General features: G+C 39.4%; 1 protein-coding gene across 2 annotated transcripts in view; it reads right to left on the bottom strand.

Moving 5' to 3' along the window:
• Positions 1–13,282, bottom strand: part of AFF3 (ALF transcription elongation factor 3) — a 299,418-nt gene that overhangs the window by 103,360 nt on the left and 182,776 nt on the right. For both annotated transcript variants that reach the window (XM_010222664.2, XM_088520310.1), the window contains exons 6-7: positions 10,627–10,663; positions 6,421–6,472 (exon numbers count right to left, since the gene is read on the bottom strand). In XM_010222664.2, coding sequence (XP_010220966.2) covers positions 6,421–6,472; positions 10,627–10,663 — 89 coding nt within the window. The remainder of the gene's footprint in view (positions 1–6,420; positions 6,473–10,626; positions 10,664–13,282) is intronic.

The raw sequence follows: 13,282 nt of genomic DNA, 5'->3' as shown, positions 1-13,282 counted from the left end.
GTGACTAATTATTTTTCTCTCTGGCGCACACCGCACAGGTAGATAGTAAAGGTGAAGGTGCTAAGCAAGAAGGCCTGGATTCAAGGAGGCTTTACAAATATGTGTCTGTGCTGAGTCCTGCAGTGATAAGGGCAGTTATCTCAAGCTATTGGCTATGTCTGGTAAAAGAGAGGACTAACATTTAAAAATAGCACAAAGAAAGCCCTGTCTCTTCCTATCCCCATACAAGTCAATCACAGAACTTCCCCCGACCTTAGCTGGTGCTTTTATTTAGACTTCACCTTTTGCAGTTCCTGTTGACATCTCAGATAAAGTCTTTTTTTTTCCCTGACTCAAGCACAATGGACAATAAATTTTGTCCCATGACAAGCATAGTTGCAATTAAGATCAGATTTGGCTTCCACGTATTTTCTTTCTGAATCAGACAAATACATATCATATTCCTTTATGGACATTAGTATCTTAGGTTGTTTTCGTATGGTTTTAAAATATTTTTCATTTGTACCATCTTTAGCTACTCTATGTGCCTACATTTTTTACATTGTAAAAAATAATCACTGAAAATGTTAATTCTATCCTCCACTATTAATTTCGCTAATCATGAAGACTAGATTCAGTCTAGACCCGCGTGAGCAAGCTTTAGCTGTTCTTGCTGGCCTGGCCGAGCAGAGTGACAGTCTGGCACAGTTAGGGGTTAGCTCTGCAAGCTGAGGCTGAAGTAAACAGGTGGAATAGTGCAATGAAACCAGCCTTTTTCTTCTGCCAGCTCCTTGGTTCATGGATAAATACTAGATTTCTGCTTCTACAGTTTTTCAAGACCTCCATCACTCTGAAAAACACTACCTTCATTCATCAAAGTAGGTTTTTTTTTTTTCTTGTTTTGCATGGACTATAAGACTTCTGTCAGAAACAGAGTCGTATATTAAAAGGCATCAATGATAGAATGCAGTGTGTTTTTCTGAAGCAATACATCTTAATGATTAACTTAAATGATGTCATTTTCTCCCAATCCTTCAAAGTTGTGATATTGGGCAGAGGAGACCAAGCCATGGCTCATGAACAGATTGAAAGTCTTATGATGGCCCTCTGTGGAGCCAATGGAACAACTGAAAGATGCACCACCAAACATTTGACCGTGTCCACTACAGATGTCCTTGCTCTCTAAACTGCCCATAACTTGAGCCATGAAAGACCGTTCAGGAAGTTGTACTGATATCTTATGCTGAAAGTCAAAAGTGGATGGTATCCAAGAAAAGTTTGGAAACAACTTCCACATTTTTAGGTTTTCACCCTTGATATTGCCCTTTGGACCCATCTATTTTCAGGTTCAGTTGACAGGAGCCATCATGCTCATCTTGGCAGAAAAAAATATAGGCTATCTAAGATGTATCACTGGAGGGGTTTTTCCTTCCAAGATTGCACACTTTGTCCTTTCTGCATTTGCCATCCCACCCTAAGGTTCAGGGAGACAAAAAACAAATCAGTCTGACTGCTGTCCCAAGAAGACTGAAACACACAGAAGAAGAGGGGCCAGAGTTGATGAGACAGCAACCACCAGGACTACCCAGATGTTGGGATGCCTGTGTGAGACGGAGGCACCCATTTCTGCCTGTGCTCCCTAAACCTGGTACCCACTAAAGACATCTTCCACTTATCACCCAAGACTCTCTTTAAAAACATAAACTACTGCTCATTTCCTTTACAGTTCTGGATGAGTAATCCTTAGTCATTTTTACAGAACATTACATTTTTCAACACTCTGTACAAACATTAATGGACTAGTCTTCATGGCGATCTAATTATTATTTTAGATGGGTGAAAGCCAACGCTAACTTTAAATAACTTGCACTGGGCCTTTCACCAAAATGATGTGGGATCAGGGTGACTCTTCCAGCTCCTGCACTCAATCAGGCTGTACTTGCTGCCTGAGAGATTTAAGGTCAGGCCTGAGATCATACGTCAGCCAGATGTGAAAGTCAAAGCGTTTTGGGGTCTAAGTAGAGGACAGTGCATTCACAATGCTTGGTCAGGCCGATCTCCTATATTTGGGACTGTTTTTCTTCACTCTCTGGAGGCCCCTGCTGAGACCTATGCCTCAGTTTCCCCACTTGACAAATGGGAAACTTAACCAGCAGGTATCTTTGAACTGTAGTATTAGTCTTTGGAGAAAGGCAAAGGCTCATAGAAAGGCTTAGAAGCTGCTGAATTACTACTGTTAATGAAGCTTCCCCTGAGCAAACCATTCTCCAAGTGATGGTAGAGACTCGTGCAAAGGGGAATAGAGCCAACATCTATTTCAGCTGGCAAAAGCAAGCGTACCAAGATCTCTTTGCTTCTTATAAATATAGAGTATTAACAAAGGACAAAACTTGCATAACTACCATAAATTATAGAAGCCTCCCTCAATCTTGGTTAATTCCATTGCAGAAAGGGAGGGAAAAATGTGGAGCAGCATAGCATGAAAACAATTGTGGGAGGGATAATAAAGAGAGAGCACAGAGGTATCTAGTTGCTAGTGCCGATATCATTAAGTAAGTGCACTAGAAATGTCGAGGTAAGTGCATAGCAGTGAATGACAGTCAGGCATGATTAACCTTGGGTAGTCTGAGCTGGAATCCATTTGCAAACACAAAAATGCTGAAGAACATCACAGCAGACAGGACATAGAAAGTCATACCAAGAGCAGAGGTCTTTGGGTGAGTTTGGTACATGTATGCTGTATATTTGAATTACTGTGATATGTGTTGCATGGGAGAGGATGAGCTTTATCAGACCCCCTGTTTCTATGGCACCTATGTAACATATGGACTGGTTGGAACTCTGTTTCTCAGTGTGGAAGTCTTATACAACTAAAATTTAAAGTCAACATAGTAAAAGTACCCTGTTTATGCCAAACAGAGATTAAAATTCTGTAAAAAAATTCTGATAACAAAAGTAAAGCTTTTTTTATATATATATATTCTATCCTTCCCTGTGAACTATTAAAAACCTGGGAAGAAAATATGAACTTTTTTCAACAAAATCTTGTATTTTTGATATTCATATGACCCATAGAGGGCTATATGTTAAGAGAACAAAAACAACAACAACAAACTCAAATTTAGATTTCTTTTGGCTTTAAAAGCATTCAATTATGAGAAACATGAATCGACTGGAGAAGATTCAGACAACTTAATGCTTCTTATTGTTTGCACCTTTTATTGCAAGTCTTTAGCGACAGTTCATCTGATTATTGAGCATGCTGATTTGGTGAAGACCACAGGAATATCGTGCAAAAGGATATAGCTCTACACAGACTTCCCCTGTGATTTTGCATAATTCTCATTCCCTGACATTCATCTAAGTTACTCCTAGTATTGCAATAACTGCCCTTATTTATCTACCTAATTAGGATGTTGCATCAATTAATGTAGATCATCTAATATATACCAGTCTCTTAATGTTTAATATTATTATCAGTGGAGAACTATGTCATGCAGAGGTCTAAGCCAGAAACTTAATGCATAACGAAATAAAACATGCATAATACTATTCAGAATGATACATTTACTGTACTGAGAAAACTCTAAGCAGAACACCACACATGCTGTGCTCCACTTTTCCATACTCTCAGAGATCACAGGTAGTAGTAGCTTTGTCCCTGTGACTCCATATCATAGCTTAGTACCTGCTTTTGAGACCGTAGAGCCTGGTGGACAAGCAAGGATCAATCTCTAGAGGAGGAACTTCATGGAAATGCTCAGAACATGAGCACCTTGCCACCTGATTCAGGAGGGTAATCAACCTGTCTTTTGAAAATGCATAAATAATGTGTAGATGGTGGTAGTAAATCTACACCTAGGGTGAATTAACTGCCACTGAGTCATATAAGTTTGGTTTGAGTGTGTGGCTTCTGACATGCCTGAGGAAAATAAAAAAGACATTTATGAGAGAGAAACATTAATTTGCTCTTCCTTGTCTTTTCTCTCTTATTTTTGCCTAGGCCACTATGACTTGCTTTGTGGGATTTGTTGCTGTTTGTTTCTTTCTTTACAAGGAAATGATGACTCACAGCTAAGTACATTCGCAGTGAAGTCTTCATGACTTTCCATGTTTTTTTCCCAGTGGGGCTCCGCTGCGCCACCCTGCCTATGGCAACACCACTCCATTGCGACATCCCTCCAGCACGGTGCCTATTGGACTCCTTGGGCATGTCCAGGGGATCAACACCTCACAAGAGAGTACTGCCTTCTTGCCCTTGCGCTGTTTGTGGCCCCTTGCATATCTCCAACCAGCCTCATGACTCCCTGAGAACCAGGGATAAGAAATATGTCTTGGAAATCTGAAGAAGCCCAGAGAAAACACACATAGCATAGTAGAAAGAGATTTGGGATATCTGTGTTTAACCAGCAGGTTAAAATGAGTTAATTTGCTTGATTGTAACACTCAGCTAGTGAGTACTCTTTTCAAATATATGTATACTCTAGCTTGCTAATGGTTATTGCCCATTTTACTCTCCCTTCTTTCTCTTTCCAGTGTTGTTTACCATCACCTTTCTCTTTCATTGCACTCGCTTTTATATCTCCTGTAAATTCTGCATTGGCATTTTATTTTCATCTTTTCTGGCTCAACCACTCACATTTTCTTCTTCCTTCTCTGCCACTGTACTTGCTTGTTCCTTTCATGCCTGCCTTCCTCACCTACTTCCTTTTCCACACAAGCCATTCCTCTAATGACAGAAACCTCCATTTCTTGAATGCAGTCATTTATCAGTGGTAACCCATCCTTTCTGCTTCTAAATATAGCGCTAGGAACCAGTACCTGCTGAAGGGTAACCTTTAGCATACGATAACAATTCAAAGAGGAGTAGTAGAAACATGCTGCATGCAATAGATGGTGCATAGTTTAAGAAGCTTGTACTAGGACCTCAAATTAGGCAAGCAGCTTTTCACACCTAATCAGATTTTCAAGTTTGCTGTATTTAGTACAGCACATTATATGACACAGCATGTAGTGTCAGACTAAACCTATAAATGGGCCGGGGCATTCCTGGTTCAGAGATCATGCAGAATTTTGTTCCAGTGAAGGAAAAGAAAGGGAAGTAGAGAACACACTTCATGAATAAAATACCATTTAACTAGCAAAAAAACACTTTGGAGGACTGATTATGTTTTGCATATTGCTAAATATCAGCAAAAATAAATGTGTTCATTTCTCCAAAATACCTCCAGATGGCATTAAAACCCTTCTTCTTTCAGCCTTTATTGCAATATTATTTTTAAAAATGATAATTATTGGAATTGTTCTATTAACCATTCCCAGCAATCATACTATCAAAAGGCATAAGGCTGTTAATGCTTAATTCATTTAATAAGTTTGGCTAAATACGCTCGCATACTGTAATTACATTCTACAACACAATATCCAAGACAAGTCGTTTCTTACACCATGTCAAATCTTTTTCTAGATTCATTTCCAGGAGATTTTTAATGTGTACTTGCAGCAGAAATCAAAACAACCCCCCATAAATCACTCTTATTGTACCTCCTTCTGTGACTACTTTTGGCCATGTAACAAATGGTGACACCTTGCAAGATTAACATGATATAGCACTCTGAATTTAAATAACAGGACTCAGAAAACATAAATTACAGGCAAGATGCACTCTAAAATTCACATAACTGACTGCTAACAAGAACTTCCCTCCCTCAAATAGGATAGAAAGGGTGAAAGGTTTTGTAAAAATCCTAACCTCTTCTGATCGGTAGATACTAAAGGAATTCTCTTATCTAGATCAGTTTGGGAGACGGATACTATTTATTTATTTTTTTAACTTGTAGCCCATCTGTTTCATGGAGTGGTTTATGTTGGCAAAACAATTCAGTCCTTTGTATTCTAGAGTTAAAAATGTTAAAAGCCTCTATTGTTGCACTAGAGTGAAGGTAAACACTGATATATTACAATTGCCTGTTCCTATCTATTTCTCGACTTCTTTTGTTAATTCAAAAACATCAACAAAATCGTGAGAGACCAGAGATAGCTGTAATTGGATTTCAAGTAATTCAGAGATGAAGCTGCAGACTGCAGTCTTTTAAAATTACATCAGTACATCAAAGGCATATGTGACACGATGTTTTTTAGCAGCATTGAGGTAATGTTGAAGTCAGGTTGTAGAGGCCAGCCTTGTGCACCCACAAAAATAATTTCCTACCTACTCAGCTTAATATAAAGCTATCTCACTTGGGAAGATCTCTGACTTAGCAGCATGAAAAAGTTCTAGGAATAATTAATGTTGAGTCATTATCTAAAAAGCCTTTTAAGGAACAGCATCAGTGAAAGAGTTTTATCTTAACCAAAACAAACTGACGAATTCTATTTTACTCAACAAATCTAACAAAAGCACAGTCCCCTTCTTTGGTTAGAAATGCGAAAGTGACTTACGATGTATGGGTTGCACTTTTCTCTGGACTCTTTGGCTCTACGTCACTTTTTCCTTCAAAAGAAGAAGAAAACAACATTAGGAAGGGATGAATGTGGAAACTGCTCAGATGCGACATGTCAAAGCTCATTGCTGACACTAAGTGCTCTTCCCACGCACACAACAAAATGATGCTGAGGCAGCCACCTGGCTGCTGGGGCACTGCTGGAGCATTTGCACGCTGCGAGTCAACCCTGACCTGACTTTTCTTGTCACTAGTATGTGAAATGTCAGCTGAAGAAACTCCACAGGAGAGGCTGCTTAGATGTCAGAAAGCCTCAAGTAATGCCCCCGCGTTAGCAGGGATAACAGCCTTTGGGTTCCTTGGAAAAAGATTTCTCTTGGGCTTATGGCTCTGCTATATGGGTAGTGCATGCAATATGCGCACACTCCCAAATGTTCTGCTGGGAAGGGTGAGAATTGCATACAAAGTGGAGAAGCGTCATCAGTGCTACTAAGTTTTCAGGTAGGAATTACTAAGGCCATGATTAGAGGATGCAATTGTAAATGGATGCTCCGGTTCACATTGTTTTTGACAGAGTAAAAGTCCTCTCTTCAGCTCTGGTAAATAGGGGCTAGGGAAGGGAATAGGGGCTTTTCACTCTTTTGTATGAGAAAACATTAATCTGGCTTAGATTCCTGACCCAAAAATATACCAGGTACCCAAATGCTTGAGAAATATCAGAGGCCTGAGGGATGCCTCTTCATGTTTGTTCATGACTCACTTATGTGGGTCCTGGCATAGCATGTTGGCCTGTGGTGATCCCCTTTGGGATCCAAAAGAATATCTGACAAACACAACTTAACTCCACACCGCACACACAAGAGACCGCGAGGCCACTGGACGTGGTGGTACTGCTTTTGTTAGATCAGGCTCAGAAACTCTTTCTGCCTCTTTCATCCTGCAGAAGAGTATTGCATTCTGTGTATTGAATTTTGTACCAAGGATCTGTGCAGCTGCCGCTCCTCTCATGTGTGGCTGAGTGCTGATAGCTGTCTACATAGGAGCTGATGTTGCTTGGCAGAAAAAGAGGCACAGAGGTTGATCATGATTAGTTTTTTGCTGAATATGGTTTTTTCTCCATTATCTTTTTATAAGCTTTTTTCTTTTAAATGTGTCATCTGAAAAGCAATGTGAGAATAGCTTACTTGTGTTTTGGTGTACTCTTGTCTATTTTACTGCTTATCAATTTGCCAGTTGACTTGAGTGTGTTTTGGACCAGCCCCATGAACACAAGCATTACATATCCATTTGTTGCTGGCGGAAGTCCTCAGCCTCAGTTTTCACACACTCTTGGAGGGCCAATATTGGCTTCCAGAAAATTTCGGCACAAGCTCGACATCCGCATGAGATGTGATACATAATTTCCAGATCACATTTCTCTTTTAACAGTGACCTCAGAAAACATCCCCGTGCAAGAAACTGACTGGTTAGAGAGATGATGCTTCGTGACATATTTGTCAGGTGTAAGGGACCTGGTGCTTTGGAGCTCCAGGGCATTATGGTAATTTGGAACACAAAACCAACAGTAACATTTGGCGTTTATTTTCAAAGATTTTCTATTTGTAACTTAGACTTTTTTATATATCAATTATGAATTATTACCATGAACACTGATTTGTTTGTGTGTGAGGAGGAATATGGGTTCCTGAGTGCTTTGCCAGCAGAGTTCACATCAGTCCTTCTTTAGCAATAGATGTTGATGTAGCAACAAGAGAAAGAGACTAAGTACCACAAGGAGAGAGAAAAGGCAAATTTAGCCAAACTTGATATTAATGAATTACTCTACAATAAACATCTGCAGCTGCTTTTCTACTAATAGTCACTTGACATACTTGTGAGAGAGAGAGGATGAAACTCATAGAGATGTTAGAAATGCATCAGTCCAGCCTATCGCAGTAGAAAATCTGGTCATTAATGCTTTATCCGTTCTTACCAACTTTGTTTGTGCTTGACTGAATCACAGCAATTTACAAAATGGATAGAGACTAAGCCTGATGACTGTCATAGATAAGGCACTGATATGAATTTGGTTAAGCATATGTAAAAGGCATTTATCTATCACAACAACTTGGCTTTTTTACACTCACTCTTGGCCAGACTAAGATTTGTTTTCCATTTTTCACACGATTTTTTCACCAAATGCATGATGGGACCATTCTGGGAGGCTGGCATTTGCTTAATACTAAATCCTCTGTGGTCCTGACTTACTTTTCAGGGCAAATTTGTGTGGTCCTTTGTTTTTCTTAATCTTACTGGAGCTGGTAAAGGATATGCTACCTACCTCTCCTCTTTCACAAGGCAGCTGTTAGCAAACTTCATTTCAACAAGAACTAAGTTAAGAATTGTCTATATGTGCCTTCTGAGATAGGTGTGCGTGTGTGTGTGTGTGTGTACACATGCATGCACCCAGCTACACACGTATCTGGTGGAAAACATCAGTCTTCATATGCTTAGTCAAAGACCTGGGAATTCTTTGCCAATGTCTACTACATCCACAGAATTAACTTCTTAACATTTTAGATGCTACCAAATTAGATGTGTCTCGACTTACCCAATTTCAAAATAAATTTCCAGTTAACTTATTTTTGGTAGGATTTTCCTCTTGAATAGGGGTAGGCCAGGGAAGTTTTTGCCTCTGAATTACAATTTGGGTGAATCACTCAACCTGATCAGGCCAACTATCCCTCTCTGGGTAACTGGGATAAATATTACTCCATCTTAAAAGGATGGTATAACTTTATCCATTGAGAGTTTTAAAATGCTCTAATTTCCTTGTTGGGGAAGGATGAGAGAAATGCAAACATTGTTTCTGAGAAAGACAATGTTTGCAGTTGGAGTGAAAACACTACAAATGACGCACTCAAGAGCCACTCTAAAGAAGACATGGTGCAGTGGGGAATAAGAGCTAATCGGGACTCCAAAGATGTGCAATCGCATAATGTAGTGTATAGACCATTAGGAATCTTTCCCATAGAGTCCTTTACCATTTCCTCAAGCTCACTTTTTTTTTTTTTTCCTGGAATTTGCACTGAGTTTGATATTCATAACTGTCAGAGTCCAGGTCTTATTCTACCTTACTGTGTCTTATTTGACATATTATTCCAGCATCTCAATAGGAATCACCCTTGGATATGGGTCTCAGAGAAAAATTCCTTTTCTAATATCAGGAAGAGTGCTGACCGAGTGGAGGACAACGAACCTAACTTGTGACACCAGTGAAGAAATGGTGTCAGCATGAGCTCAGCAGATCTCTGTGGCATTTGGTTCCACATATGTTGGTTTTGAGGAGCAGAGTGACTGGAAGCATGGTCATGCAGGCATGACCAAAGCCATGCAAATGCTGTGGCCTTCTGGTGTCACCGCAACCCCCTCCGCTTGGCTTGTGTCTGTATCCTGCTCACAGCTCTGTGAGTGGTCAGGGAGTGAACAAGATAGTGCTTTGGATTGAGATGATGTTGTGTTGAGAGCCGGAAAGGATCATGTATTTTTAATATGCAAGACAACATTAGCAACAGTCAGATGTGCCAGGGCAGAGGATTAATACTTTGTATCACAGAACATTTAAATCTCTCCCTTTCAATACCTTTCAATACAGTTGCTTTTTTGCCTTTTTTTTTTTAACCATAACTAAATGTAATTAAAGTGATGTTGATCGCTGGAGCCTGCGGAGGGGCCCGAACTGAGAGCTATATGAACACCCACCACCACCACCTTCCCACACTACAAGTCAGAAAAGTCCCCACAGCCACATGGATTTTGAGACATTATTGGCCATTAGTCTGCCAAGAACTTATTACAGTGTAATAGACACAAAGTATACCCTTGCCTATGAAAGATAAATGATGAGCAAGTATTTTTGCAGAATTTTATGGCAATCTGGATGTGGCAGTGCCCAAAACCATACAACTCGGTCAGTTCTTTACTGGCATTCTAGAAAAGCCGCTTTTCTCCCTTTCAATCTGTCCCATCTAAGGCAGAATTATACCTAAGTATCTATGAAGACACTGATGTTCTCATGGTTGCCCTTGAATCCAGTTCTCCCAATTTGGCTCAGACTTTGCATCCTCCCAGTCTACTACTGGTTCAATACTCTGACATTCACTTGGCTTTCATAATCATTGCCAACATCTCCCTAAATGCAGCTGTAAAACAAGGCAGTACGTACTTGTATTGCTGTGTCCTGTGGATCCCTGTTGTGAGTCCTGCAATAACATCAAAAAAAGTACAATATATTATTTTAAGGGAATTTTTAGCTGTAATACTTACTTGAACATTACCTTAACAACAAACACAGCATTGCTAATTGTTCATTCCATTAAAAAGCCATTTCCAATTGCAAGAATAAAGCCAATATTTCTTTGAAAATGCATTAATTCTAAAGCTTGTAAACTGATTTCATGACAACCCTTTAATGGTGCAATTCCTTGTATACCCATTACCTATTTCCTGCTCACTATTCATTTATTGATCAGCCAAAACTGGCCTACTATTAGAAGTTTAGATGAGAAGGCAGAAGGAAGACCAATATTGTTTCATGGGCCATTGGATTCTTGAGGTAGTAGCACAGCTGATCTTTTCTTTTCACATGTTGATATCCACATCACTGGAGAATGGAAATACAGGCTTTGGTTCTGGCTCCCTGAGGTTACAAGGTCAACCTTGTGTAGTATCAAAACTACAATACTAATTAATGTGCAATATATTAGACCATATTTTTCTTCATATATAATTGCTCAGGTATTGCTCACAGAATTTGTTTGTATTCATAAAAATGTAAAGGAAACATATAAATTAAAATGCAAATATAATAAAAAGATAATTAAAAAGAAGAAAAAAAAAACCAAGGAAAACAATCAAGTAAACCTACTTATTCTCCCTTATCTGAAGAAGAAAAAAGAAAGAATGATACTGTAGATATTGAAAAAATTGGATGACATAAAAATCTTATCAGAAAACACCCGACCTTCAACTATATCCTGTGTGTCTCAGTCTGGACCCTGGTAAACAGCCTAATATTTGTGATTTCATAATTTTATCTCAAACGAATTATTAGGTGTTTTATGAAGCTTGTTGAGAAAACATTGCTGGTAATCTGTCCCACATTAAATCTCCAGACTTGATATGTTCAAACCTGCTTCATCTTAAACAGCACTGTCCAGTGGTGGTCAACTTTTAAGTTTGAAAGTAAGAAGCACTAGCCTCACATTAATGGTAGACATTCACTACTTGGTATTATTTCTATTTCATGTTAGCAGCTCCTCTCACTACTGAAAACTGGAAACTCAGTTATCACAAAATCAGCACAGAATTGAGCATTTTTAAGCCACCTATTCCTCTGAAATATTTTGAATACCTCTCCTGTGCCCCTAGAGGGTTTTAATACAAACACTGACCCAGTGCAGTGCTTTCCACTGTGCCAGAAGCCGAGCCCATGGTGCCACGGGTTATGGAGGGCAGCCTGGAAATTTCCCATATGTGACTCTGTTTTTGAATAACATAAATATGCACATGGATACTCTTTAGCATGCAATTATGATAGCAGAGACTATTCTGACTGGGCAAACACCCCTCTGCAACAGGCACCTTCATTTTCAGTGAGGAATTGGACCTTGGACTTGATGGTTGGCCCACAGAGGCTCAGCACACAGACAAAAGCAGAGACTTTAGGCTCTTATTTTTATACATGTTTATTCATTTATATTTATTCATTTTACTTCCAGGTAAAAACTGCTATGTGTAGATTTTTGCTACGTTTTGAAGAGGGAAAGCAGTTCAGTCTGTAACAGAAAGTCTGTAGCTTTCCTCAAGGTAGGAAGCCCGGAGACTTCAGAATTTACGTTGCTCTTAAATTAAAAAAAAAAATCATAAAAGCATAGAAAAAATATGCTTAAAGCAATTCTCTTCTCTTTTGCTTATCCTCTAATGCCTCTCTGAGCAATCTTCTCGCTGGCTCAGCAGAGCCTGTAGGTTCAGGTAGAGATTTGAAGAAGGGGATGGGAAGCCCCCAGAGAGCTTGATTGCCCTCTGGCCTGGATGAGCAGAGATTTTATGGATGAGTCACGTAAAAACATGCCTTGAGCACTCTGGGCCCCAAGAGTTTCTTTGCACCTTTGAATGAAGGTTGACTGGACTGAAGGTGCTGAGATCTCTTGTGCCTGGCCAGCAAATTCCTTCTAATTGCACTGTCTGCTTTGGAGTCAAAGCTCTCTGGGCTGCACTATCTGTAATTTATATGTCTGTAATACACATCTGCTATCAGCTGCCATCCTACATGGCTGAAAAGTGAGATATCGAATTTTTGGACAAGTCTTGAGAGTTGATACCTTCATTTATAGTAGTAAAAGACCTGTACCATGTCTCAAATCATGACAGTAATTTCCCAATAATTTGAAATTGTCTACTTTTGACAAATTGTCTCAGGCTTTTATGATTGCTTCTGATGAAGAGATATTAAAGCCTGTCTTTTTCTGGTGACTGAATATAATCTTAAGAAGTCTGGATCCTCTTGCAATAGTGATGTGGCGACATACACCCTTGAATTTGAATGTTATTCTAGCAGCCAGCTCAACTGCCAATAAGAAAAATAGTCTATTAGAACAAGGCCAGTTTCAGAGTAGAGAATTTACGAATCTGTAGATGATCGGATCTTTTTCTGTTTTGGGGGATAGAATTATTTGGACAAATGCAAAGTCAGGTTTGTAAAAATGTTTGAAATATTTGAAACACAAGGCTCTCTCTCACCATTTGTAGGTGTTTCTTCACTTTCACTGCTGAGGTACCCCACAATCCTCTACATTTTCATCAACCTGGGGGAGAATACA

This window comes from Tinamus guttatus, unplaced genomic scaffold (genome assembly GCF_059628265.1).
Source record: "Tinamus guttatus ecotype Peru unplaced genomic scaffold, ASM5962826v1 Tinamus_guttatus_pri_ptg000002l, whole genome shotgun sequence".
Taxonomy (NCBI): Eukaryota; Metazoa; Chordata; class Aves; order Tinamiformes; family Tinamidae; genus Tinamus; species Tinamus guttatus.
Note: the sequence above shows the minus strand (reverse complement) of the source record. Positions and strands in the feature narration are given on the sequence as shown.